Here is a 23,064-nt window from a genome sequence, read left to right on the forward strand (position 1 = left end):
GCCCTGTAGTTTTTCAGACTTTCTCCCTGCCGTCACGATCCTTAATCAGAGAAAGCTTTTCCAAGTCTTTAAACCACACTATCTCAATCCAGACACCACTGTGGTACCCCTGTATGAGGCGAGTAGGCATGTTCACAACAGCTGTAGAGATGGTTCAGTATTTCATTTTGGCAGAGGCACTGCTTTAAAATGGAAGCTGAATTGTATTGTTAGCATAATACACACTGTCATTTGTATGGCTGCCATATCACACTGCCTTCTGAAACACAAAGTTAAAGCAAAGGTGCCACACTCTGTTCATAAAAAGAAGCATTCTTGGCTCTAACAGTGTTGCTTGGGTCCTCATATACAGCCCTAGTATTTGATAAATGACCAAGGATTGTGATTATGTATGTGTATAAGGTGTCATTCATACAGCTGTCTCTGAGAATTGCTGCAATCCTATTTATAAACGTAAGCTTTTGTTAGGTAATTTCTGGAGAACTATTAACTGCAAAGCACTGTCACAGCAAAACAATGGATCCTGGCTTGTTGATTACTATCAGTATCTCTGCAGTCTCCAAATGCCTTTTTGGCACCTCATGAGGGTTCTCAGACCGTGTTTACTGATAGACGCTGTCATATCTAAAGTGTTGTAACGTGCCTGATTATTGTGCTTTGGTACGGTTGGTGTGACCTAGATATTGTTTGGCATTTCATTGTCTGAACTGGAATCAAAATGGTGGGAATATCTCTGTACCAGGTACTGTGAAGCCCCTGATTACCTGGTTTAGGAGTGCTGTGAACTGTAAAAGTACAAAAATGTGGACTGTCTGTACCTGAGGCTGCTTCAAAAATGTTTGATCTGAACATTTTGATAACGGATTCCAGCGGGCCAAGTCTTACTTGCCTCGGTTACTGCATTAGAAAGTCATCAATCATTGAATTTACCGTCATAATACATTAGTAAGTCATTGGCAGTTTATATAAAGATAGCATTTTAAAAACTAGGAGTCTAAACCATTTAAATGCACTCTTAATTTTTTTTCATTGTGTTCAGACTTTTTAAAGGCTTCCTAGTTTATCTTTATACAGTATGTTGGTATCTTTAAAAGACTATGCATTGTTTGTTGTCGTTCATAACCCAGGCAAGTCCAGTTTTTATTGTTTGGCCATTTGAAAACTCTGGTGACTGAATTAATCTGAAGAATAATCACTGGAATACTCGATTATAGTATAATCGATAGGGACAGCCCTAGTTTCAGTGTTAAATCAATTTTGCTGCATTAAATTCTGAGCTTTGAAAGGCTTCCTAGTGTAGCTTCATACAATACTGGCAAACTGAAATTACCAAGGTTTTTAAGGAATTTTAGGTTTACTTTCAAGAAGTTTACTTAAATACATTTTAATTGTTTGGCCTATTTAAAACTCTGATTGCTCAGTTAAAGAACAAAATAATCACTGGGTGACTTGATTACTAATATGATCAGTGTAGATCATGTAGTGTTTATGCAGATTTTGCTCTGTGATTGATTAACTCCCCATACCATGCCTGTCTTTCTTGGTCCGTCTTGAATCCCTGGGTGAAATCCCTGGGTGAAATCTAGTTATGCATTCGAGAGACCTAAAAGGTCATAAATGCTGCCAACTGCTGATCTTCTCCTTTCATATCCTACTGAGAGCATATTGCAGTACTGGATGAGGCCCAATGCTGGTGAATGAAAGTGAACCTGCAGTTATGTAACTGCATATAAAAAGGCTTGAAAATAGAAGCATATTATAGAATATAAGACTCAGAGCTGCAGCAACGATCGGCCTTAAACAGGACAGACAGCTTTCTTTCTCTAATGTGTTTTCTGCTTCGTTTGTCACATTTGCATGTAGGCCATCCACTTGGTAGTTTGTTCACACGTGGTGTGTTTCTGTTTTTCTCTTTCTCTCACTCTCTCTGTATGGGGGCGTTGCTGATATGGCTTCATGCAGTCTGCTTGCTGCCACTGTGGATGTGGGGCAGGGCACAGTGCTCTGGCCACAGTCAACAGTTGCCCCCTGGTGGCCAAAAAAATTTCTTGGTTTCTGCTGGAAAGCGACTTTCAGACTTTCATTAGGATTTGACGACCCTGCTTGGACGCTCCTTAATGCTGTTTCCCAGCTTCTTTATTAGACAGACTGTGGGGGTGACATTTCTATCACAGTCAGGCCAAATGAGTTTCTCTAGTAGTAAACTAACATGACTCATTGTGGTAACTGCATTATTTCTTAGCTGAAATAATGTATAAGCAGACTTTCAGGCTTTGCACACACACTGTGAGTTTGTTCTACGCCTGCAACAATGCAGAAGATAATGTCAGATAAATGATTATGCAAATGAAAATGACTAACAATAGAAAATAAAGAAGAGCAGATGATAAAATAGCTGTGTTTTTTCAGGCATAATTCAGCGCCTGTGATTACAGGGTATATGACAGAGAAGAAAAAGGGGCGGACAGGGGCAAGTGAGATATGTAGAGTCATATGCAAACGTTTTAATGTTATTGTTTATTTGCTGAATTCACCTACTTGAGAAAAAATAAAACATTAATTGTGTGCAAGAGTTAAGCAAAGTTTTCCAAAACATTTTATTTAATTTTGTTCCCTGTAGAAGCCAACAGACTTCTGTTTTGTACTGTTCGATTTTTTGCATAAGACTGTGTGCGAGAGATGAGGTTTATTCATAATTGTCAAAGTCTACATGACCTCATTTTCCTTCGGTACCATGATGAACTTCTGATCGAAACTTTTGACAATATTAGTTGCTGACAGTGGAAGAGTGAAGTGAAGCATGATGGTATGAGTCGGCATTATTTTTCTCAAAAGGTTTTATAGGCAGGCAGAAGCCAAAGATTACAGAAAAACAAGAGTGTTAAATCATACTTCATATGATCAGGGAGATGAACTAACAAGACGGAATTTGGATTTCAGGTTGTCTTTCAAACGCAAGACATTTTATAAAATCTGAAGAATTGGCAAATTTGTTTTTCCACAGCGTAAACAAACCTTGATTTCACTGAATACAAACGACAGACCCTAATGGCATGAAGATAAAAATTTCCATCACTTCATTTTAATAAATCGTCGAAATCAGGCCCGCAGCTTGTTCTCCTGTCACATCAATCTTACAGACAGACGAGAGTATCTGGGAAGCATGGTGTCCACTCTGATCTGTTATGTTTGTGTGTGTTTTAGCTCCACAAGCAGGCCTGAGGTCAGCATTGGCGCATCTTCGGGTTCAGGCAAGACCAGTGGAGCCACACATAAAATCTGCCTGGTATGTTCAGACGAGGCGTCGGGCTGCCACTATGGCGTGCTCACCTGCGGCAGCTGCAAGGTCTTCTTCAAAAGAGCTGTTGAAGGTGAGAACTCTGACCTCTGAAGTGTCAGTGTCATGATTGTTGTTACATGCAAACTAAGTTCTGCACGCTGAATTGACATTGTACAACTGACAACCTCACCAAAATACCTCACGCAAACCAGCAAGCTTTCAGATGTGGTGGTTAAGTTGCTTTGTGAGTGAGAGCAAACACTTCAAGTAGCTGGTGTTATGCAATGGTGTTTAAAGGACACATGTACAGCCATTGCATTTTGTCTTTTTACTTGCACCACATAACATTTAGTTCTTTTGGTTCACATCCTTAGACTGTACAACAGTTTTTACAACAGTTGGAAATTATACAGACTAATTAAAGTCAAGCAAGCTTCATGTATGCCGGTAATATGAAAATATGTAAGAATGCCAGATTATATATTTTTTTGAGAACATTTTTATTAATTAAAATGGTTTGAGGCAATTTGATGAGACTGACCCATATTGCTCCACTTTTACATGTTGCATTTCTTGTAAATGTGCGATAATCTGACAATATTTTATCATTATCTTGATAAATTATGTCACCGCACACTTTTCTGTCATGGATATTATCGATACGTAAAGAACACCGACATGTTTCATTACAAAGTGAGCATAATCAGGCCTGTTTACCTGGATTTCATTCAGTGCAGTGCATTAACATTAAATAAAAATCATCGTAGTTGTAGATTTTTATTATAGTGTTTTTTTATGTGGCTCTACAGGTTCCGTCTCTTCTGTACCAACTCTTTAAACCTCAACAAAACGAAATATTTTGATGCATTTCATGTATCTTGAAAATGTCTTGACGTATTGTGCCATATCACTCACCCCTACATGAGATGAAAAATCGCTGTTGCTTGTGTCCTGAAATTTTTCTGTAGTTTCTGATTCACTCTGAAAAACTGGAAAATTACAGCGTAATCTACTTTCTTTTCATCCACACAACACATTTCATGTTCAGTTACCATGACTAAGTGAATAAATACTGAATTGAATATCCACATATTGAAATAATTGCACCCATCCATACTTCACACTCTCAAACACAAATGTTTCTACCCCTGCATTTCCTTTGCTCAGTAGTCATTCTTTAGGTTACCTACCAGATGTATGGCCTTAGTTATGGTTCCATTTAGCATAATAAAGTGGTTGACAGACAGAGACAAACTTTAAAGGGCCTGTATCACAGAATACCAAATATTGGGGGGGGGGGGGGGGGTGGGGGGGGGGGTAGGGGATACAAGAAAAATGTAACATATGGGCCCTTTAAGTGTATATTTATTTTAGTACACGGTACAAAGAGTGTAAAATGTTTTCTGTTATTGTTATTTTCCCTTTGTTTTCCTGCGTTGGTGAAGGATGGCGATCGAGACAAAACACAGATGGTAACTAAACTCTGTAAATGCTGCTGTCCCCCTCCTGTCGCTCGTCTCTGCCTCTTTGTGCCTCCTCATGTAAAGACGAGATTATCAGCATGGTGTGACAGCTGAGCGCATGTTTCTGCGCCTGCTGATTCGATCGTCACATTGGCTTCTGTTTTTTTGTGTGAGGTGCAAAATGCATCTCTGCAATGCAATAATGACGTATCTTAGTGACTATATTTTAATATAGACACTATAAAGTGATACTTAAAATACTTAATACTTAACCTGAATTCTGCTGCTTTATTTATAGAATTAGAATTATTGACTGTTCGAATGTAGTTAATGTAATATAACATAATAATATCATTTTGTATAGTTCTTTTCCAAATGCAAATTACAGCTGGTTCTAGACTAAGAAGGCTTTTCAGTGGAGAATCACCATTTACAAAAGAACCAAATCTGCATCTGACAATCCACCCTGCTGAGCGGTTAAGTACTCAATTAGAGTGCATTCATAGACTGTAATGGCTTCAAGCTGCAGCCTGCTTGTGCTCATGGCCAGCCCATGCTGTTTTGAATGACAACCATAAGCTTTACTGTGGTGTAATATAGCAGCAACGCACTGAATTCATGCTCAAAGCAAGAAACTTCATGCATGGAAAGCTGTCTGAGAGAGTGGCTATCACTTTCTGTCCTGGAGGACCACTTCTTTGCTTTAACACCCCATGTGCAATTCTCCAGCTAACTTTAACAGGCTTAAAGGGTCCATATCATAGAAAAACACATTTTCATGACTTTTGGTTTTTAGGTAGAAGAGCATGCAAACATTAGAAAAATTTCAACTTGTTCTGTTCACTTCCCAGTTCATTCTAAGGAGGTTTTGAATTCATTGTTCCGTGTTGTCACAAGAACCAGTCCATTTAAACAATTTCATCTATTCAGGCTACAGCGGCTTGGCCCTGCCTGTTTATATTGAAGTTACATGCTGTGGGCAAAACACACGGCAGTCAATCTGAGCAAACTTAAAGACACAGTAACAAAAACAGCCTGCTGTTGTGTACAAGTGAACATCATGTTTTTGGTTCTTGAAACTACACAAACATCATAAGTGGACCTAAGGGAACTGCCCAACTGCGTAGGGCAAGAATCCCCCAGGACAGGGATTGAGAATTGCTGTTATCATGGCAAAGTCTAAAGTTAACCCAGGTTTGTTCTCAAATTAACCACATGGTTCCTGTTAGTCTTTTGTCACTGTAATCAGAAACGGTGCCAACCAAATGAATTTCCAACCAAATGAACTGATTTTTTTGTCTTGACTTTTGGCTCTAGCAGTAAAGAAAAGATGTGCCTTCTAACCGAGTCTTCCAGGATTGTTGTTAAATTGACATCTCATTTGCTCTGCCTTGAATCCTCACAGGGCAACACAATTACCTGTGCGCTGGGAGGAACGATTGCATCATCGATAAAATCCGCAGGAAGAACTGTCCTGCCTGCCGCTTCCGCAAGTGCCTAATGGCCGGGATGAACCTAGAAGGTAAAAATCAAAGATGTTGTGATGTATTAGCACATTGTCACTGCCGTTATACATGTTTTATATTGCTTGAGAACTTCGACTGCCTTTTACATTGTCCGAACATGTCATGTTAAATGGGCCGATCTGTGTTGCAATTTTTTGAGGTAAATAACATGAACCAGGTAAGTGTGCTTGTGCTGTATTTGAACACCGTCACTACTTTTAAGCCATAATGTTGTAGCATATTAATGCATAACTCGTGCTAAATTGCCAGTTGCCTCTTACTTTCCATGTAGCACTTCATTTGATTCATGTTATTTAAACAAGTGACTCATTTTTCATTTATTATCAGTTAATATTATAATCAAAAATGTGGCTCATAAAAATGTGGCTCATTGTTGTAAATAGTCTAGAGATTTAGCTTTAATTTTTATTATTTATAATGTTGATAAGGTTTATACTGTTTCCCGTTTCTATTACTGAGTGCCTTACTCCTGTTACTCTGCTGCTGCTGTAATACTGTGAATTTCTCCGCTGTGGGACTGATAAAGGATTATCTTATCTTATCTTATCTTAAAAGCACTAAATGTTTATATTGCAGTTTTGGCTAGTAGAAAGTAAAGGATATGTACTAGTGTGTTTAACTTTTCATGTACCCAACTGTGTGAACTTTTTGGGTTAAAAAAGGATCATGATTAAAATCGGCCATTGGCTGATACCCCATAAATAAATCGGATTGGATTCAGCAAAAATTCATGTTTTCATATGACACTAACACGAGGTTTTCCAGCCACATCAACAGTACACATAGAAAATTTTCAACATTTGTATAAATTTGTATACAGTCAAATGTAAAAGTTAATGCACCCCTGGCCAAATTATATTTTTATTTTCTAAGTGAAGAGAAGTTAATATCCTTTACAGGGAACACATGTCTGCACATTTTAATGCACAGTTACTGTTTATTTGCTGAAATTAATATCAGAAAAAGATAATAAAACAAAATGTGCCTGTGCAAAAGTTATGGCACAGGCCTCTTGTTTTCTTTTATTTATTTATTTATTTAGCTTTCCAACTTTAAATTGTGCATTAAAATTTGCAGAAATGTGTTACAGGTTTGTTTATTTACTTATTTTAAACAACACATGTAAGGGGCACCAAAACTTTAGCATACAAGTCAAAATAAAGTGTAAATGAGTCATTTTTTAGCTGCGTATGGAAAAAGTAATCTTCTGGCCTTCAGGGAGCAAGCAGCATTATGACTGGCCTGTTTACAAATCAGTTATAAAGGAAGATTCCACAAAAAAAAAAAAAAAAAACAACTGTCTATGTATCTATCTTTATCTATTCCAGCACGTAAAGTCAAGAAGATGAAGGGCTTAAAGGGCGTCCAGCAGGTGAACACAGCCGAAATGAGTCCACCCCCAGTGCCGGAGGTGCGGGCACTGGTGCCCAAGGCGATGCCCCAGCTCGTGCCCACCATGCTGTCCCTGCTTAAAGCCATCGAGCCAGAGACCATTTATGCTGGCTACGACAGCACACTGACTGACACCTCTACTCGGCTCATGACCACCCTCAACAGGTTGGGTGGCCGCCAGTTCGTCTCTGCTGTCAAGTGGGCCAAAGCTCTGCCAGGTACTAAATACTTTCTTTTAATCATTTAGCTAAAGCTGGCATCTTTGCCCACAGCAGCTTGTATACAATACATGCTTATTCTCCATTGGGCTGAACCTGCAGGCTTTAAGGATTTGATTTCATAAATGCAACTGTTGCTTTCCTAAACAAGACTCTAAGCTAGTGCTTTATTAGTTAGGGATAAAGATTTATCTGCACCTTGTTTGACATTTGATTGTACACTGTAGTGGTAAGTAGTCTGTGTATTATAAGCTGATAAACTACTACTTTACTCACATGCAGGTTTCCGTAATCTTCACCTGGATGATCAGATGACCTTGCTGCAGTCATCCTGGCTCTTCCTCATGTCTTTCAGCCTGGGCTGGAGGTCCTACCACCAGTGCAACGGCAACATGCTTTGTTTTGCCCCGGACCTGGTGATCAATGAGTAAGTAGCTCACTGATGGCCTTTACTGTTAGCATAGCTCTGTGATGTTGGGACAAGATGCCCTTTTATCTGAGGCCGGTTTCACCCATATGTATCAAAGCATCTCAGAGTGAGAACACTGATCTAAGATCTGTCCCTGGAATCCTGTTCAGTGCTATGTAAAAGGCATATAAACCGACCCTAGATCAGCCCTTTTACTCAGAGACATTTTGTAAATATGGGCCAGTGTTTAGGATAATCATTATAATCAGACCGTCAGATCCTTAGACATTTTCTACTTAGAGGTAAAAGTCTGCAAGGCCAAGAAATCAAAGCCAGAACCTAATCACTACTTACAACTTTGTGCCCGACTGGTATTGCTAATTTTGAAGACCAAGGCCAACCCAAAGCCGCTTACACTGCTGCAGAACAGACCTGGTACATTACTGGGATACATTTACCACTGATGTACAGGATTTGCTTCATTCAAACTTGTAGCCTTTTAGTGGCATTTCACAAGGATACACATGTTCCTATTGCGGTGAAAGGCCCGTAAAATAAACAGAACGTGATGTCCTTGGCAAGAATGTCTATCAGTTCTTTCAGTGTACAACAGACATTCCTGCAATGTTTTTCTCACGCAAACACTGAAACCTTAACAGTAAAAACAGAAAACATCACAGAAATGTTCTTCTTTGCCAAGGAGACTGCATTGCTTGTAGCCGCTTCTCTTAACCATTATACCATTATAATCATATACAGTGCGTCTTACAGAATAGCTATTTTAATAGAGCCTTGTAAATAAAAATAACTTTAAAAAATAAAATAAAAATAGCCTTCTTTTTTCTGTGAATACATAACTTATTACCTCTTTTTGCCTTGTTAGTTTGAGATCCTGGTCACATTAAACTCGATTCATCATATGTATTTTAACAGGGAAAAAAACGGATTTTCCTGCATTCCTGTAGGGACTTTTGCCTGACTCTAAAACGTCTTCTGAACTTTGATTACATCACCATGCACCAGTGGGCAGGGTAAAATATTATCCAGTAATATCATGTTTCACCTCCCCTTCACACCACCCTCACCTATCATCGAGAGAAACATTGAGCCATCTCAGAGACCCTATTTCATTCTCAGAAATACGTCACAGTACTGAAGAAAACTGTGAGAAAAAACTGCCAGAGTCGTAAGTGTTCTGGATCAGAGTCAGACGAGTGATTGCTGAATGCGTGTTTCTGCAGGGAGAGGATGAAACTGCCCTACATGGGTGATCAGTGTGCACAGATGTTGAAGATATCCAGTGAGTTTGTCAGGCTTCAGGTGTCGAACGAGGAGTACCTGTGCATGAAGGTCCTGTTGCTGCTCAGCACAGGTGAGCACGAGCTCCACTCCATTTCACCTAGTTTACACACAAATCAAACCCAGACACGTGTCAGAAACGTTTTGCTTGCACTTACATATCTGTGCTGAATGGAAAGCTTGTGTTCATGCCCTGCTCTGCTTCCTCAGTGCCAAAGGATGGTCTGAAGAGTCAGGGTGTGTTTGATGAAATCAGGATGTCCTACATTAAAGAACTGGGAAAAGCCATCGTCAGGAGAGAGGGGAACTCCAGCCAGAACTGGCAACGATTCTACCAGCTCACTAAGCTACTGGACTCCATGCACGACGTAAGCATTCAGTGTGATTCTGGATTCCTCCCAGATTTAAGATCGTTTTAGTCACAAACCTGATCCTAGATCACCACATCTTGTCTTAAATATTCTGAAACTGCTGTCCTTTTTTACCAAGTTTTATACCATTAAAAAGGTACCTCCGAGCTGAGATCCATTTAGGATCCATTTAGTTTTAAGAGTGTGTTGGAAGACATTCATGCGTTTACATGATTGTGTTGAAAATGTTGTGTGAAAATGAAATACTGTTGTTCCACACCTCACGGTTTTACGCGACCGGCAGCGGCACGAAACCACACAAACATTGGCAAAGTAACAGCATTGCTGATGAAAGTGAGTGATCCTCAGAGGAGAGCTTTAGCAGTGTATATTATTTAGGGTAGAAAAAAGACAGGAGAACACTCTGTACTCTTTTGTTATACAATACCAGGATGTTTGCCATCCATGGCTTCCAAACATCTGGTTTCATTGCTGTTGTCAGCGGCATATGTTCATAAAACTGAACTCTTGATGGAACTTTTCGTGACAGCTGTAGTTTGCAGAATGTTGCCGCTGGCTGTGGCAGAATTTTCCTTCACAGCTCTATTAAAAATAATTGAATATCTGATTTGCCATCATATGTCTACCACTAACATGTGAGGGCACTATAAGAGCTATGGAACCGTTTCCATGGCGACAGTGTCACTGGTGAAAGTGAGTGATTATCAGAGGAATGCTTATTTATTTAAGATCGAGAAAGGCAGGAGGACTCTGTGCTCTCTGTACTCTTTTATTTTCGATGCAATAATATTAGTTTTGTCTAGACTTCAACTTGAGATATTTGTTGTCTATGGCTCTGGAAAAAAATTAACATCTTTTTTTTTTGTTGTTTTTTAAACCACCGTGGTTGATGGCAAAAGTTAGGAAATGCGCTGCCATTTCTACCGGCTGTGGCTGAGTTTTCCATCGCTGCCCCCTTGAAAACAATCGAATATCTGGTTTGTCGTTGACCATCCGCAGTCATAATGTAAACGCGCTATTAAGATGCCATTGGGGATTGTTCCAAAGGTAAACGGCAAGGCTCAGTTTACGAGGGCATGTTAAAATAAGTATTGAAACAGGCAGCCATACTGCAGAGCGATCAGGAAACACTGCAGTGGACCAGTTTTATGGTTTGAGACGGGCCGTGTCTCGTGCATGAGGCATGTTGCATAACGAGGCCCTTCACTTTGCATTACCCTTCCAAAAGTGCCTCTGCAGCAGTGACTCTCCCTCTCACTCACTTCACATCATTCTCTCCTCTTCTCCACAGATGGTGGGTGGACTGATGAACTTCTGCTTCTACACATTTGTGAACAAGTCGCTGAGCGTGGAGTTCCCCGAGATGCTCGCCGAAATCATCAGCAACCAGTTACCAAAAATCAAAGCTGGGAGTGTGAAACCGCTGCTCTTTCATCAGAAATGAAAAGAAAAAAAAAAAAAAACTTCCGCCGGCAGCGGGACACCATGCCTTAAAACTACACCGCATCACAGAACGTTCCTCACTGAAAATGCAGAGGGACAGTGAGACACAGTTTGAGAGAGAAAGACATGAGTTTGTCATTGTGGGGCAATGAGTGGAGAACAGTATGCAACCAACCCAGCGTAGAACCATGGTGGGCGAGTGTTGAGTTTAAAGACGGGTAAAGAAATGCAAAACAGAGCTCACGTTAAATAGCTATACAGTTGGAAAGATTTAACTATGATATTCTATGGTGGATAAAAAAAAAATTATACCATAAATGTTGTCTCAGGTGTTTGATTTTCAACATTACAATAAGTAGTAAAAGCTATTTCTCTGAGATCGCTGTTTGTATAGGTTTCACATATTGATTCTTTTTTTTTTTAGAGCAAAGGCAACACCATAGCACTTACTGTCAGATATGCTCAACTTATATATAGTATGTTTTTAGATTTTCAGAACTTTTCATTTTTATGTTGGTCAGAAATACAAAGAGTTTATTACTTCATCTGATTATCTGATACACATCTTATTTGAAATAATCATTTCAATAATATGTACAGTGCTATGGCTTTAGCAATGTTAGAAGTTGGCTGGAGAAGATTTAATACTTAAACATAGCATATCTACTATTTTGAAGCTCACGTTTTTTGCTAACTGCTAACAGAATTACACATTTATAGCAAAAGGGAAAATATGTGCCTTTTTTAGCTCGTCCCATTTATTAATTTTCTGTAACTGTGCGTTCCGAGCGTTTTGCATCCATCTTTGTTAGATATTGTATTTGATTGTATTTTTATACCCACTTGCACTGGTGATATTCCTTTTTAACATGGCTGTGTATTTTGTTCTTGGCAGCTCCATGATGACGCAGTGTGAACTAAAGTGGTCCTTATTGCTATGGTATTGAAATTAGGAGTCTCACCAGTAATCTCCATACTTTCCCGCAAATTGAGCACTTTCGCTCCTTTGAAATGCTTTAAAGAAGAGTCACACGAACGAAGCTGGTTTACGTGCGAGAAGCCGAACTTGTGTTAAGTATTGTCTGAGAGAAGCGTTTTTAATTGTTTTGTCATTTGTTGAAAGGTATAAGAATGAGAATCATGGTTCTGATCTGATCGCAGTTTGGTCTTTTTGTGTTTTTGTGCGTCTCTGGCTTAAAAAGCCAATCATCTACACAGCCATAACATCACAGAGTTCGTCACTGTTACCAGACTAGTACTAGGAAATGAATGCCAGTGGCCAAGGGTCCCTAAAAGCATAAAATGTCTATTAACAGGGATAATGGAGTACAGTACAATCATATTTATACATTTGTCTCTACAAGAAGTATAAAAAACGCTGCCATCACAGCTCAGGCCCAAGACCTCTACGTTTTGCAGTACCTCTTTCAGCTCCGGGTGTTTGTTATGGTAGTCTATGTGTACGTTCCCATTTTAGCTGATGCTCCTGTGTTTAATCAGTGCAGCCTAAACCTCTTAGTTTTCCAAGTGCTAATAACCTTCTTCTGTCCATTTCTCAGATAAATCGCAGCAGAGAAAAGCAACATGTTAGCCTCACTACTCACTTCTCGGGGAATTTCTACAAGCCTGTATTGTTGTAATCTATTCTTTCTGTGCCAAATGTGTATTCATTTCTGATTTTTAGAAATCTCAAAACTGTGCTTGTCTTAACAGCTGTTCTAAAGTTATGTCGAGCAGGAAATGGAGAAAGACATGGAATATTTTCATTTTCCTCTGTTGAAGCTTATTACATGTTTAATACATGAATAAAAAGACCAGATTATAATCTCCATCTCCATCCATTATATTAGCAACAGCATTCACACTAATACTCTTAATAACATCACCACTGTGTTTCACGGTATATGTGCGTATTGCAGTATGCATACTGTAAAGGGGTGTATACGTACTGTAAAGGGGCAGTATGCTTACAGTAGAGCTGCAATGATTCACAATTCAACTCAATTCCATACGTTTTTCAATACAGCAAAAATAAGGAGCGGCTGAAAACTGACAATGTTAATAGTTCCATGTTTTGTTTATTAAAGCATTCAACATTACAGAAGTGCAACAACTTAAACAAAGTCTGTGCTTTATGCTTTTAATGCTACAGCCATAAGCTAATATGTTAGCCCTGTGCTAACTCATTAGCCAGAAGACAGTCACAGTAAAACAATACAGTATAATATATATGATGTAATATATAAGGGCTGCATAAAATGCATTTACTCTACTGTGAATGTGATGAATTATGGCAGAATGTGAGCATATTGAGGATATTGTCAGTACTGACTAATCATGTTTCATTACAAAGTGAGCATAACTAGGCCTGTTTATTTGGATTTAGTGCAGGTTGTAAAACATTGAATAAAAATAGTTACAGGTTTTTTATTATAGTATTTTACTAGGATTATAGTATCATTATAGTATTTTCTATATGTGGAAGTACATGTTCTGTTTTGTCTATTCAAACTTATTGAATTGTGATACAATATTTTGAACATGCTGCATTGCAAAATAACACGTTTGTTAATGGTGACTTTCGTGTCATAGAGTCAGCTGTGATAAGGGAATTGCAAGGTGGAGTCACGCTCATGACACAATGATTGCTAGTCAGCCAACTAAAGACAGGGCCTGAGTTTGAGTACTCCAGGATTTTGTGCCTCCAATCCAAAGTCACCCACTAATTTGATCAGTACATTTTGTCTTTTAAATTAGTCTTAATTACTCAACTGACATAAATCAGGAATTTCAGAACGCTCATTTAAAGGGCCCATATCTGACATTTCTGTTGTATTTTTTTTTTCCACCTATGTCTTTGTGGGTTTATGTGCCAAAAAACTTTTTTGTTAGTGTGGTTTTAAGACAGTGCCTTGATATATTTATATGTCTGATCTGATTGGCTGCCCTGTATTATGCCTTGTTTAAAAAGCAGTCCAGGCTGAAACATTTCTTATAAGGCCATAGTGAATGGGCGGGGCTAAACTGGTGAGGGCTATGAAGGTGCATTTATGTAAATGTGTTGGCATGTTGATTAAAACATAGTTTTAATTAAAATATACAGTCTGTTAATAAGCACAATCATTACAACAAGATAAACAAGGACATTTCTACAAAATGGGGGGCAATATGGCAATATTTATATCATCTTCTCTGAGCATGTTGAGGGTATTGTCGGTACATAAAGGAAATTCCACTAATTCTTTCAAATTTTCTGCATAATTGCATGGCATGGTGGGTAGCGCTGTCGCCTCACAGCAAGAAGTGCCTGGGTTCGATTCCCCGGCCGGGCGACCAGGGTCCTTTCTGTGTGGAGTGTGCATGTTCTCCCTGTGTCTGTTTCCTCCCGCAGTCCAAAGACATGCAGTCAAGCCAACTGGACATGTTCAGTTGCCCCTAGGTGTGAATGTGTATGTCTGTCTGTCCGCCCAGCGATGGACTGGCGACCTGCCCAGGGAGTATCCTGCCTTCTGCCTGATGAGCGCTGGAATAGGCGTGTGTGTGTGTGCATAATTACATGGTTGAGATGTAAACACAGCCATTCAGAGTGGTGGTGATAGGAACCAGATACTCACTTTGAAAAGCTCCTTCACAGAAGGTTATACATCTTGGTTACATTTTGCCTGCTGCCTGAGACATTGTGTAATGACAGTTCTGAAACGTTCTGAGCCAAAATAGATATTTAAAAACATTATTATTAGAGGGGGGTGCACACAGGCTAAGAAAGCCCCTAAAAATGTCCCTCCCCAGATTTTTATGTATTACTGTTTTATCATCATTACCTGGAAAAACTTAGAAGACACATCTAGGTTCACTGGATGTTTTGTATAGTAAATAAAAAGGCTTATTTGCACTGCACACAGCTCCCGGTTCCTGTCACCACCACTGTAAACAAAACAAAGTTGATACACTTCTCTGGAAGCCGCATCTCACATCAACTGCTCTGAACAACTGTTTGCATCTCAGCAACTGGACTGTGTAGAGATTATGAAAAATCAGTGGAATTTCTCTTTACTTTTTTTTTTTTTTTAAATATGGCTGTGCTGGTTCTGTTATTTATTTATTTGTTTGTTTACCTATCTCTTCCAGCCTATCAAATACTAAAAAAATAACAAAAACAAAACATTGTGATTCACATTATGTATCGAATGTTTTGAAGTATTGTGGTATTTCACTTTCGCCATATTGCCCAATCCTGTTACATACATAAAGAAATTTACAAGTAACTAAGAAGATTGATTGGTGTAATATGGAAGATCCTGGTCTGACCATGACAGTGCTGGCTGACCAGATAAACCAGCACCAAAACACAACATACTGTTGCACAGGATGCCTGGCCATGCAGAGCGGCTGTGCACGGAGGCTCTCGGAATGCTGTGTTAGTGGTAGGAAAGACGTCAGCGTAAATAAGTTGTTGTCTTAATGATGTGCATATTCTGTTGTTTGTGTCATTCTGTGCTGGGACGTGGGGGTGTTGGTGAGGGTCTATGTGTGGCTAGAAATGACCTGCCTGCTATTCCCAGGGGGTTTTCTTTACCGCCTATTCAACAAAAGAGCATTCGCCTTTAAAGCTTAATGTCTTATCCTACACCCACACCACAATATGCTGGTTTTGACGCTGACCAGCCTATCAGCTCCCACTGCTGCTGACCACATCACAGCCTAGGCCTGTTTGGCTGGTGGGCAGCTGTGCAGTTGATCCAGTGGAGAAAGTCCATCTGGGATGAAGGTAAAGCAGCAGGTCGTTTATTCTGGTTCATCCTTCTGTAGGTGGTGCTTTGTTTTCCCCCCTCACAGTGTTCATTAACGCTGGGTCAGCTGAACTGAGCACAGAGCAGACGCCACTGTCTTTGCTGCCATGCTAAGCTACATAACGACGCTGTTCAACGTGCACTGGCAGGGACCACTATCAGAGCTCCGGGGGGCGGCGAGGGGGGGGTGCACACCTCATTTCCGTTTGCACTCGGCCACATCCGATCAACCTGCACGCTGAAGCCTCTCCTGCGGAGCTGATGGAGGCAGAAATCACGCAGCTCTCTCAGCAGCCCGAGGACCTCCACCCCAGCATAGCGGACTACAGGAAACTCACCCACCTGCACTGCATGAACGGAGGATACCAGCTCCACATTCTGCCCGACGGAGCAGTGGGAGGAACCAGGGATGAGAACGACCCCCACAGTAAGACGAGATAAACCCTCTAAGAGCGGCTGCTCACCTGTAAAATGCCCCGGTGTGTGGTAACTACAGAGCTTCAGGGTAGCTGTTAGCTGTGTACACTGCCTGAAGTGCGGCGCTGCGCTAATAAGCCTCAGCTCATATCTGTTTTTATGATGAGCAGAATATCATTCCGCCTATTCGTGGACATATTTAGTCACCCCAAATCATTTAATCCAGAATAATCTCACTCCAAAATCCATACAGTCCATGCATGGAAACTTAAAGGGGAATTCCACCGATTTCCCAAAATCTCAGAATAATTTTACGTTTACGGCACTGGGCTGAGGCTCTTATCCAGAGCGGCTTACAATGTGGTCATTTTACACAGGCAGGCCAAGGTGGTGTTAGGAGTCTTGCCCAAGGACTCTTATTGGTGTAGTGTAGGGCGCTCGCCCTGGTTCAGAGTGGTCTAGGCTGAAATGGTTCATTGTAGAGACTTGTTTACCTTAGTGGTGATAGGAACCAGGGGTCACCATGTCTACAACACATACACTGACTGGCCACTTTATTAGGGACAACACCTTGTGTCTCCACCCACTGTCCATTTTATCAGCTTTGCTTACCACACAGGAGCAATTTGTAGTTCTACGATTACAGACTGTTGTCCATCTCTATACTCTGTTATCCCCCTTTTACCCTGTTCTTCAATAGTTACCACCACAGAGCAGGTATTGAGTGGTGGTGGTGTGTTAGTGTGTGTTGCGCTGGTCTGAGTGGATCAGACACAGCAGTGCTGCTGGAGTTTTTAAACACTTCTGTGTCACTGCTGGGCTGAGAATAGTCCACCAACCAAAGATATCCAGCCAACAGCGTCCTGTGACCACTGATGAAGGACTAGAGCTCGTGTCAGGCTCCAGTCCTCGTGGGCCAAAACACTACAGACTTCAGCACACTGCCTCATTAAACACCCCAGATTCAGCTCACCAGCTAATTAGCAAAGCCTTCATGAACTGAATTCAGAGCGTTAGATGAAGGTAAACGCTAATCTCTGTAGTACTTTGGTGTGAAAAGTCCCCAGTTCAACATGCCTGGACTAGAGGATGACTAACACAAACTGTGCAGCCAGAGATGAGCTACTGTCTTTGACTTTACATCTACAACTTAGAGCAACAGGGTAGGAGTGTCTAGAGTGGACAGTGAGTGGACACAGTGTTTAAAAACTCCAGCAGCACTGCAGTGTCTGATCCACTCAGACCAGCACACCACCACATCAGTGTGACTGAAGTGCTGAGAATGATCCACCACCCAAATAGTACCTGCTCTGTTGGGGTCCTGACCACTGAAGAACAGGATAAAAGGGGGCCAACAAAGTATGTATAACAAACAGATGGACTACAGTCTCTAACTGTAGAACTACAAAGTGCACCTATGTAGAAAGTGGAGCTGAGAAAATGGACAGTGAGTGCAGATACAAGGTACGTAATGAAGTGGCTGGTTGGTGTATATAGGTGCATTTTATGAATGATCCAAAATCACCAGTAAGCCTGTATGTCTTATGAGCTTTGTATGTAATGTTAATGATGGGAAAATAGTGGAAAATCTTAAAAATATCATATTTCTGGGGGACTGTTTTGCCTCACAATGCTCTGCACTTACCCCTCTGCTACAAATGGATCACAATGGATTACCAAGACGTTTTAGGACTAAACACCACAAAAATATTGTGAACCAATACTAGAGGGAGCTTGTAGAGGCTGTAAACTCTTCAGGCGTCTGGTTCCTATCACCACCACTCTGAACACTTCTGACTCAGTACTTTTCTCTAGAACGGAGCATTTCAAACCAAACCAATCTGAATGACTTTGTTTACAAACACATCTTATAACCTATAAGTTATATGGACACTCCTTATATCCTTATACATGTGAATGGGTGAAGCTAAACAGTGGACATATGTAATGTCATCCACATTCAAAAGAGGCTGCTTTTGCAGCAAGCTTTCCATGGACTGTGTGGGATAAGAGTCAACTATACATTTTAGCTCTAAGAGTTTATATACTAAATCAAACTTATAAGCTGAAGGTGAATAATGATCTTTTTTTGTTGTTGTTGTTCTGTTATTTCTGTGCACATCTGTGCCTTTTTAAAGGTGTATTGCGGATCAAAGCTGTGAGTCCTGGAGTGGTGGTCATTGAGGGCATAGAGGCCGGACGTTTCCTCTCTATGAGCGAGGATGGCACACTGAATGGCTCCGTGAGTGTAGCATCTACTACACAGCGTAACCACTTTACCACTGTAAACGACGCTTTATCACTTGTGTCTGTTTGCTTTTGCAGTTGTCAGTAACAGATGAAAGTTACTTCTTGGAAAAAATAGAGGAGAACCACTACAACACGTACCGCTCACAGAAGCATGGCCCAAACTGGTACGTAGGAATAAAAAAGAATGGAAAACCGAAAAACGGCTCGAGGACTCACATCGGACAGAAGGCCATTTTCTTCCTCCCTCGACGGTTGGACCAAACGAAAGACTGAGGCCCAACACTCACAGGCTAATGAGTAGCAATTCCACTACAGTGTTTACTGTACGAGTACATGAACCCAGCGAGCTTCAGTCTCACAACATACACAGAGCACTTCATTTACTACACTTACAGCATTCCAGAGGCATGTGGACACACCGTCTTTAGTGCAGTTTCTTCTTATTCATATTAACATTGTCGTAACAAAATGTTTGATGTATTTAAAATCAAGCCTTAGACTGAAATAGCAAGCTATTAGACAGATATATGATCTGCTGCTTCCAGACTTTTGAATGTATGCCAAGCTAAACCTCACTGAAAATGATCTACTTGTATTTACTGTGATGGGGAGAAAGTTACTCCCTCGATTTTAACTTCAGTTTACATGTTTTGAGTCTTGTTCTTATAAACCTGCACTTTTATTTTAAGCCTAAACTTAATTTATAGAATAGGTACCTGATGAAATATAATAAACCCTCACTGATATCATTTTGCCATGTTTTGCTGTTTATTACAAATTATATGGGGTGTAAAAAGTACAGAAAAACTACATGTTCAAGTACGGTGTTAAAACCTTATTTAATGAATAGCGTAGAAATATACTTGAATGGAAAAAAAAAGTACGTTTAAACTTCCAAGTGCATAAAACCTCTAAAAATTTCAGTATATAAAATAAGTAAATGTTTAAAGTGTTGCAGCAACGAATGAGTCCTTAGACAAAGATGAATTAGCATAGTTGTCGGCAGATTAATTTTAGACATATTTATTTGACTGGATGGTTTAATTCATTCAAAGGCAAAAAGACACTCAACTGACTGGCAAAAAAACTGTTGGTCTGAGTTTTACAGTAAAATGTTTTCTGTAAAATAACGTGTTTAGTTTCAATAATACCTTGTAAAGTACAAATCTAAGTAATACTTAGTAGTAACAAAAATACTTAAGTTGGTAAAGCATTAGAAAGCACAATTAAGTATTTCCAATCCCTGATATATTTAATAGTTATGTAATAACATGTAATTATTAGATGCGAGCGTAAACATCTTTATCACAACTTGTGTCTAATATTCTAGCATACAAATAACACAGAACCTATAAATGCACATGTAGAAATGTATGAGAACTGTTTTAAATGAATAACTGAGTAACAATAAAGCTGCATGGCATCTGCAGGCTATTTACCACCAGTGTAATTATGTGTAAAGGAAAATGGCTCATCAGTTTGTTTTGAAACACATATTCAAGAGACTTGTACAATAAGCAAATAAACCTCCCAGAGAATCACAAACCATGTAATCTCACTATAGAAGCAATCTTTATTAAAAGTTACTTTGCACAAGTGTAAACATACAAATCACAATATATCACATTGTGCAGAACTATTTCATTAACATGCCGTTCACTAAAACCTTTATTAAGAAAAATCAGCGGGTCAGTGGTTTAACTACAGCTACTTTGGCATCTTGAATTACTGTTCAACACAGATCACTGAAGAGATAAACTTACATGTTCAGGTGTTTCACTGCATGCTAAATCAGACTGCATGACACTGAAATGCTTTGCATCTTGTCCTGATTTTTTGGTCCTAATGATAGTAATAATAATAATAATAATAATAATAATAAATCATAATATTAATAATTGTAAATACAGCAAACGCTTTGTTTTTATAATCACACCCATTAGAGAAAGACTGTTCATTCAGATTTTTGCATAAGGCCTAATATTTCCCTGACTTTAAAATTGGCTGTTTCTCTACTTTCAATGTATCGTCAAAGTGCATGTGTAAGTAACAACTGATATCGTCTGGTTCCTAATACATGTACTCTTTGTATTTCACACACAAAAAAACATTTGGTTACAATACTTACTCACAAAGTAAAACTAAAATTTCCCCAGCACTATTTATGAGAAAACTAACAGGCCCATTGCATCACCCAAGATATCAGCTGGGTAAACTAGGAGTTTTGCAAGGAATTAAGTGTTTTAATTTATGACTGATTTTTATGACATTTGGTGTGTGCTACTTAAGAAACATTAGCAGAAGACAATGCATTTATGTTGCCATGGTAGATTGCACTGAATATTAGTTGCTGATAAATACATGATTGAAGGACTATTAACATCCTTGTAAATGTACGGAAACGTACCTAAATGTTTAATCATTTAATAGCAGTGTGTAGACTTTTAAAGCGGCCATATTCTTCTTTGCTCTGCTTTTTAAGTCCTGAAGATTTGAAGCTTGAGTTTTGCTCTTTTGTTCATGTTGTAATAGTCCTGAGGTGCAAATTCTGTACACAAACAAGAGCATCCGATTAAAAGAGTGATCAGGAGATCATGAAAATGACTGCAAGTCTGCAAGGAAATCAGCTAAAGGGGAATTCCATGCATATTCAAATCTGCTCCAAAATTCAGTCACAGATATGTAAACGAAGTCTTTCAGAGCTCTTTGGTGTGAAATGCAATGTTCTACTTGTTCTAGAACTTAACAAATCAGAATTGCCCACAGTGGTGGTGAGAGGAACCAGATGTCTGAAGCATTTAATGCCTCTAAAAGCTCCCTAACAGAACGTTACTATATGAAATGGTTATGAATACATCGCGTGATGCCTGAAACATTGTTTAGATTAGAATTTTTGGCCTAAATCATGTTAATTCATTCATAGTAGAAAGTACCTTTATTCAGATTTATCACCATTATCTACATTACACATAAAAACTCAGAAGAAACGTGTAGGTTCACTGGTCATGTCAGATAGTACATAAAATGACTGCAGTTGTGTTTTAGACATGGTGCCCTCTGGTTCCCATCACCACCACTGTAAGTGTCTCTATAATCACATCAAACTGCTCTGAATGACTCAGTTTACATCTTGATGACTGAATTATGTACACACTTTGAAAAACTGGTGGAATTCCCCTTTAAGTGTGTAGTTGAGTAGCTATTTGACTATAATTTAAGAAAACAATCCAAAATATAAACACAAAATATCCATCCATACATAGTTTTATAAATATATCAGCACCATGCAGAAATCTTAGGCACCTGAACAAACTATTTAAAACAATTTATCATGGGTTTATCTTGATGATGTTTTTGCAGGTAAAAACACACATACATATTTTATATATATATATATATATATATATATATATATATATATATATATATATATATATATATATATATATATAAATAAAAATTATCACAGATATTACTTATATTTGTTATTACTTAACAAATAATAAATATATTATATATATATATATATATATATATATATATATATATATATATATATATATATATATATATATACATACACACACACACACACACACACACACACACACACAGCTGGAACCCTCTCTCACACACAAAACAATGTAATGTCACATATTAGATTTTACCTTTAATAGATAAAAAGCACTCTGGTCCGAGGAAGAGTGGAGAAGGAATGATCAGCCATGTTGCGCACTCTAGAGTAATTAACAAATCCTCTGAAGAACAGCAGGAACCCTGTTTAGTTAAAAGATTAACGCTTAGTTAACCCTCCACAAGGATACAAAGGATTTCTTCCAAATTAATGTACATTTACAAACACATACTTACCTACGACAAGAAAAACCCACCACAGCCAGTACTGCCCATCAAAATATCCAGGAAAGTATGTGGAAAACTTTTGATAGAAACAAATAAAACAAGTTACTTACGATACAGTTACAAAGCTTAAAATGTATTTCATTGGCAGTTTCAAATACTTCAACTTCATGCACACGATGTACATGATTCTACAGCTTTATACCAGTCATAGAATCAATGATATATTCAAAAAAGCGTTCACTGATCTCTACTGTTACAAGGTTGGACAGGCCTTGTCGAACACTGAAAAAAATCCCATTCTACCCAATGAGAAATTGTAGCACACAGTTCAAAATCATAAAATAT

The 23,064-nt window shown here is 39.0% G+C and overlaps 3 protein-coding genes across 7 annotated transcripts in view; 2 read left to right on the forward strand and 1 right to left on the reverse strand.

The window, feature by feature from the left end:
* The window catches only part of nr3c1 (nuclear receptor subfamily 3, group C, member 1 (glucocorticoid receptor)), a 34,668-nt gene extending 21,442 nt beyond the window's left edge, over positions 1–13,226 (forward strand). For 4 of the 5 annotated variants that reach the window (XM_017703812.2, XM_017703813.2, XM_017703814.2 and 1 more), the window contains exons 3-10: positions 3,205–3,371; positions 4,726–4,752; positions 6,149–6,265; positions 7,598–7,879; positions 8,162–8,306; positions 9,530–9,660; positions 9,798–9,955; positions 11,250–13,226. In XM_017703812.2, coding sequence (XP_017559301.1) covers positions 3,205–3,371; positions 4,726–4,752; positions 6,149–6,265; positions 7,598–7,879; positions 8,162–8,306; positions 9,530–9,660; positions 9,798–9,955; positions 11,250–11,402 — 1,180 coding nt within the window. In that variant the 3' untranslated portion in view covers positions 11,403–13,226. The remainder of the gene's footprint in view (positions 1–3,204; positions 3,372–4,725; positions 4,753–6,148; positions 6,266–7,597; positions 7,880–8,161; positions 8,307–9,529; positions 9,661–9,797; positions 9,956–11,249) is intronic. The other variant, XM_017703811.2, reaches the window with a different exon arrangement.
* A 2,877-nt stretch (positions 13,227–16,103) lies between these two features.
* Positions 16,104–19,607, forward strand: fgf1a (fibroblast growth factor 1a). The gene is made up of 3 exons (XM_017703756.2): positions 16,104–16,618; positions 18,747–18,850; positions 18,934–19,607. The coding sequence occupies exons 1-3, from the start codon at positions 16,453–16,455 to the stop codon at positions 19,129–19,131; spliced, it is 468 nt and encodes a 155-aa protein (XP_017559245.1). The 5' UTR covers positions 16,104–16,452; the 3' UTR covers positions 19,132–19,607.
* Positions 19,608–20,411: 804 nt separating this feature from the next.
* Positions 20,412–23,064, reverse strand: part of ndfip1 (Nedd4 family interacting protein 1) — a 7,767-nt gene continuing 5,114 nt past the window's right edge. Inside the window, exons 6-8 of the mRNA XM_017703809.2 lie at positions 22,729–22,795; positions 22,527–22,635; positions 20,412–21,406 (exon numbers count right to left, since the gene is read on the reverse strand). Of these exons, the coding sequence (XP_017559298.1) occupies positions 22,529–22,635; positions 22,729–22,795 (174 nt within the window). The 3' untranslated portion in view covers positions 20,412–21,406; positions 22,527–22,528. The remainder of the gene's footprint in view (positions 21,407–22,526; positions 22,636–22,728; positions 22,796–23,064) is intronic.

The sequence above is a fragment of the Pygocentrus nattereri genome, chromosome 11 (genome assembly GCF_015220715.1).
Source record: "Pygocentrus nattereri isolate fPygNat1 chromosome 11, fPygNat1.pri, whole genome shotgun sequence".
NCBI lineage: Eukaryota > Metazoa > Chordata > Actinopteri > Characiformes > Serrasalmidae > Pygocentrus > Pygocentrus nattereri.

Coding starts and splice junctions, on each gene's coding strand:
- fgf1a (XM_017703756.2), top strand. CDS start 16,453: ATGGAGGCAGAAATCACGCAGCTCTCTCAGCAGCCCGAGGACCTCCAC. Junction 16,619..18,746: donor GGATGAGAACGACCCCCACA/GTAAGACGAGAT, acceptor GCCTTTTTAAAG/GTGTATTGCGGATCAAAGCT. Junction 18,851..18,933: donor ATGGCACACTGAATGGCTCC/GTGAGTGTAGCA, acceptor TTGCTTTTGCAG/TTGTCAGTAACAGATGAAAG.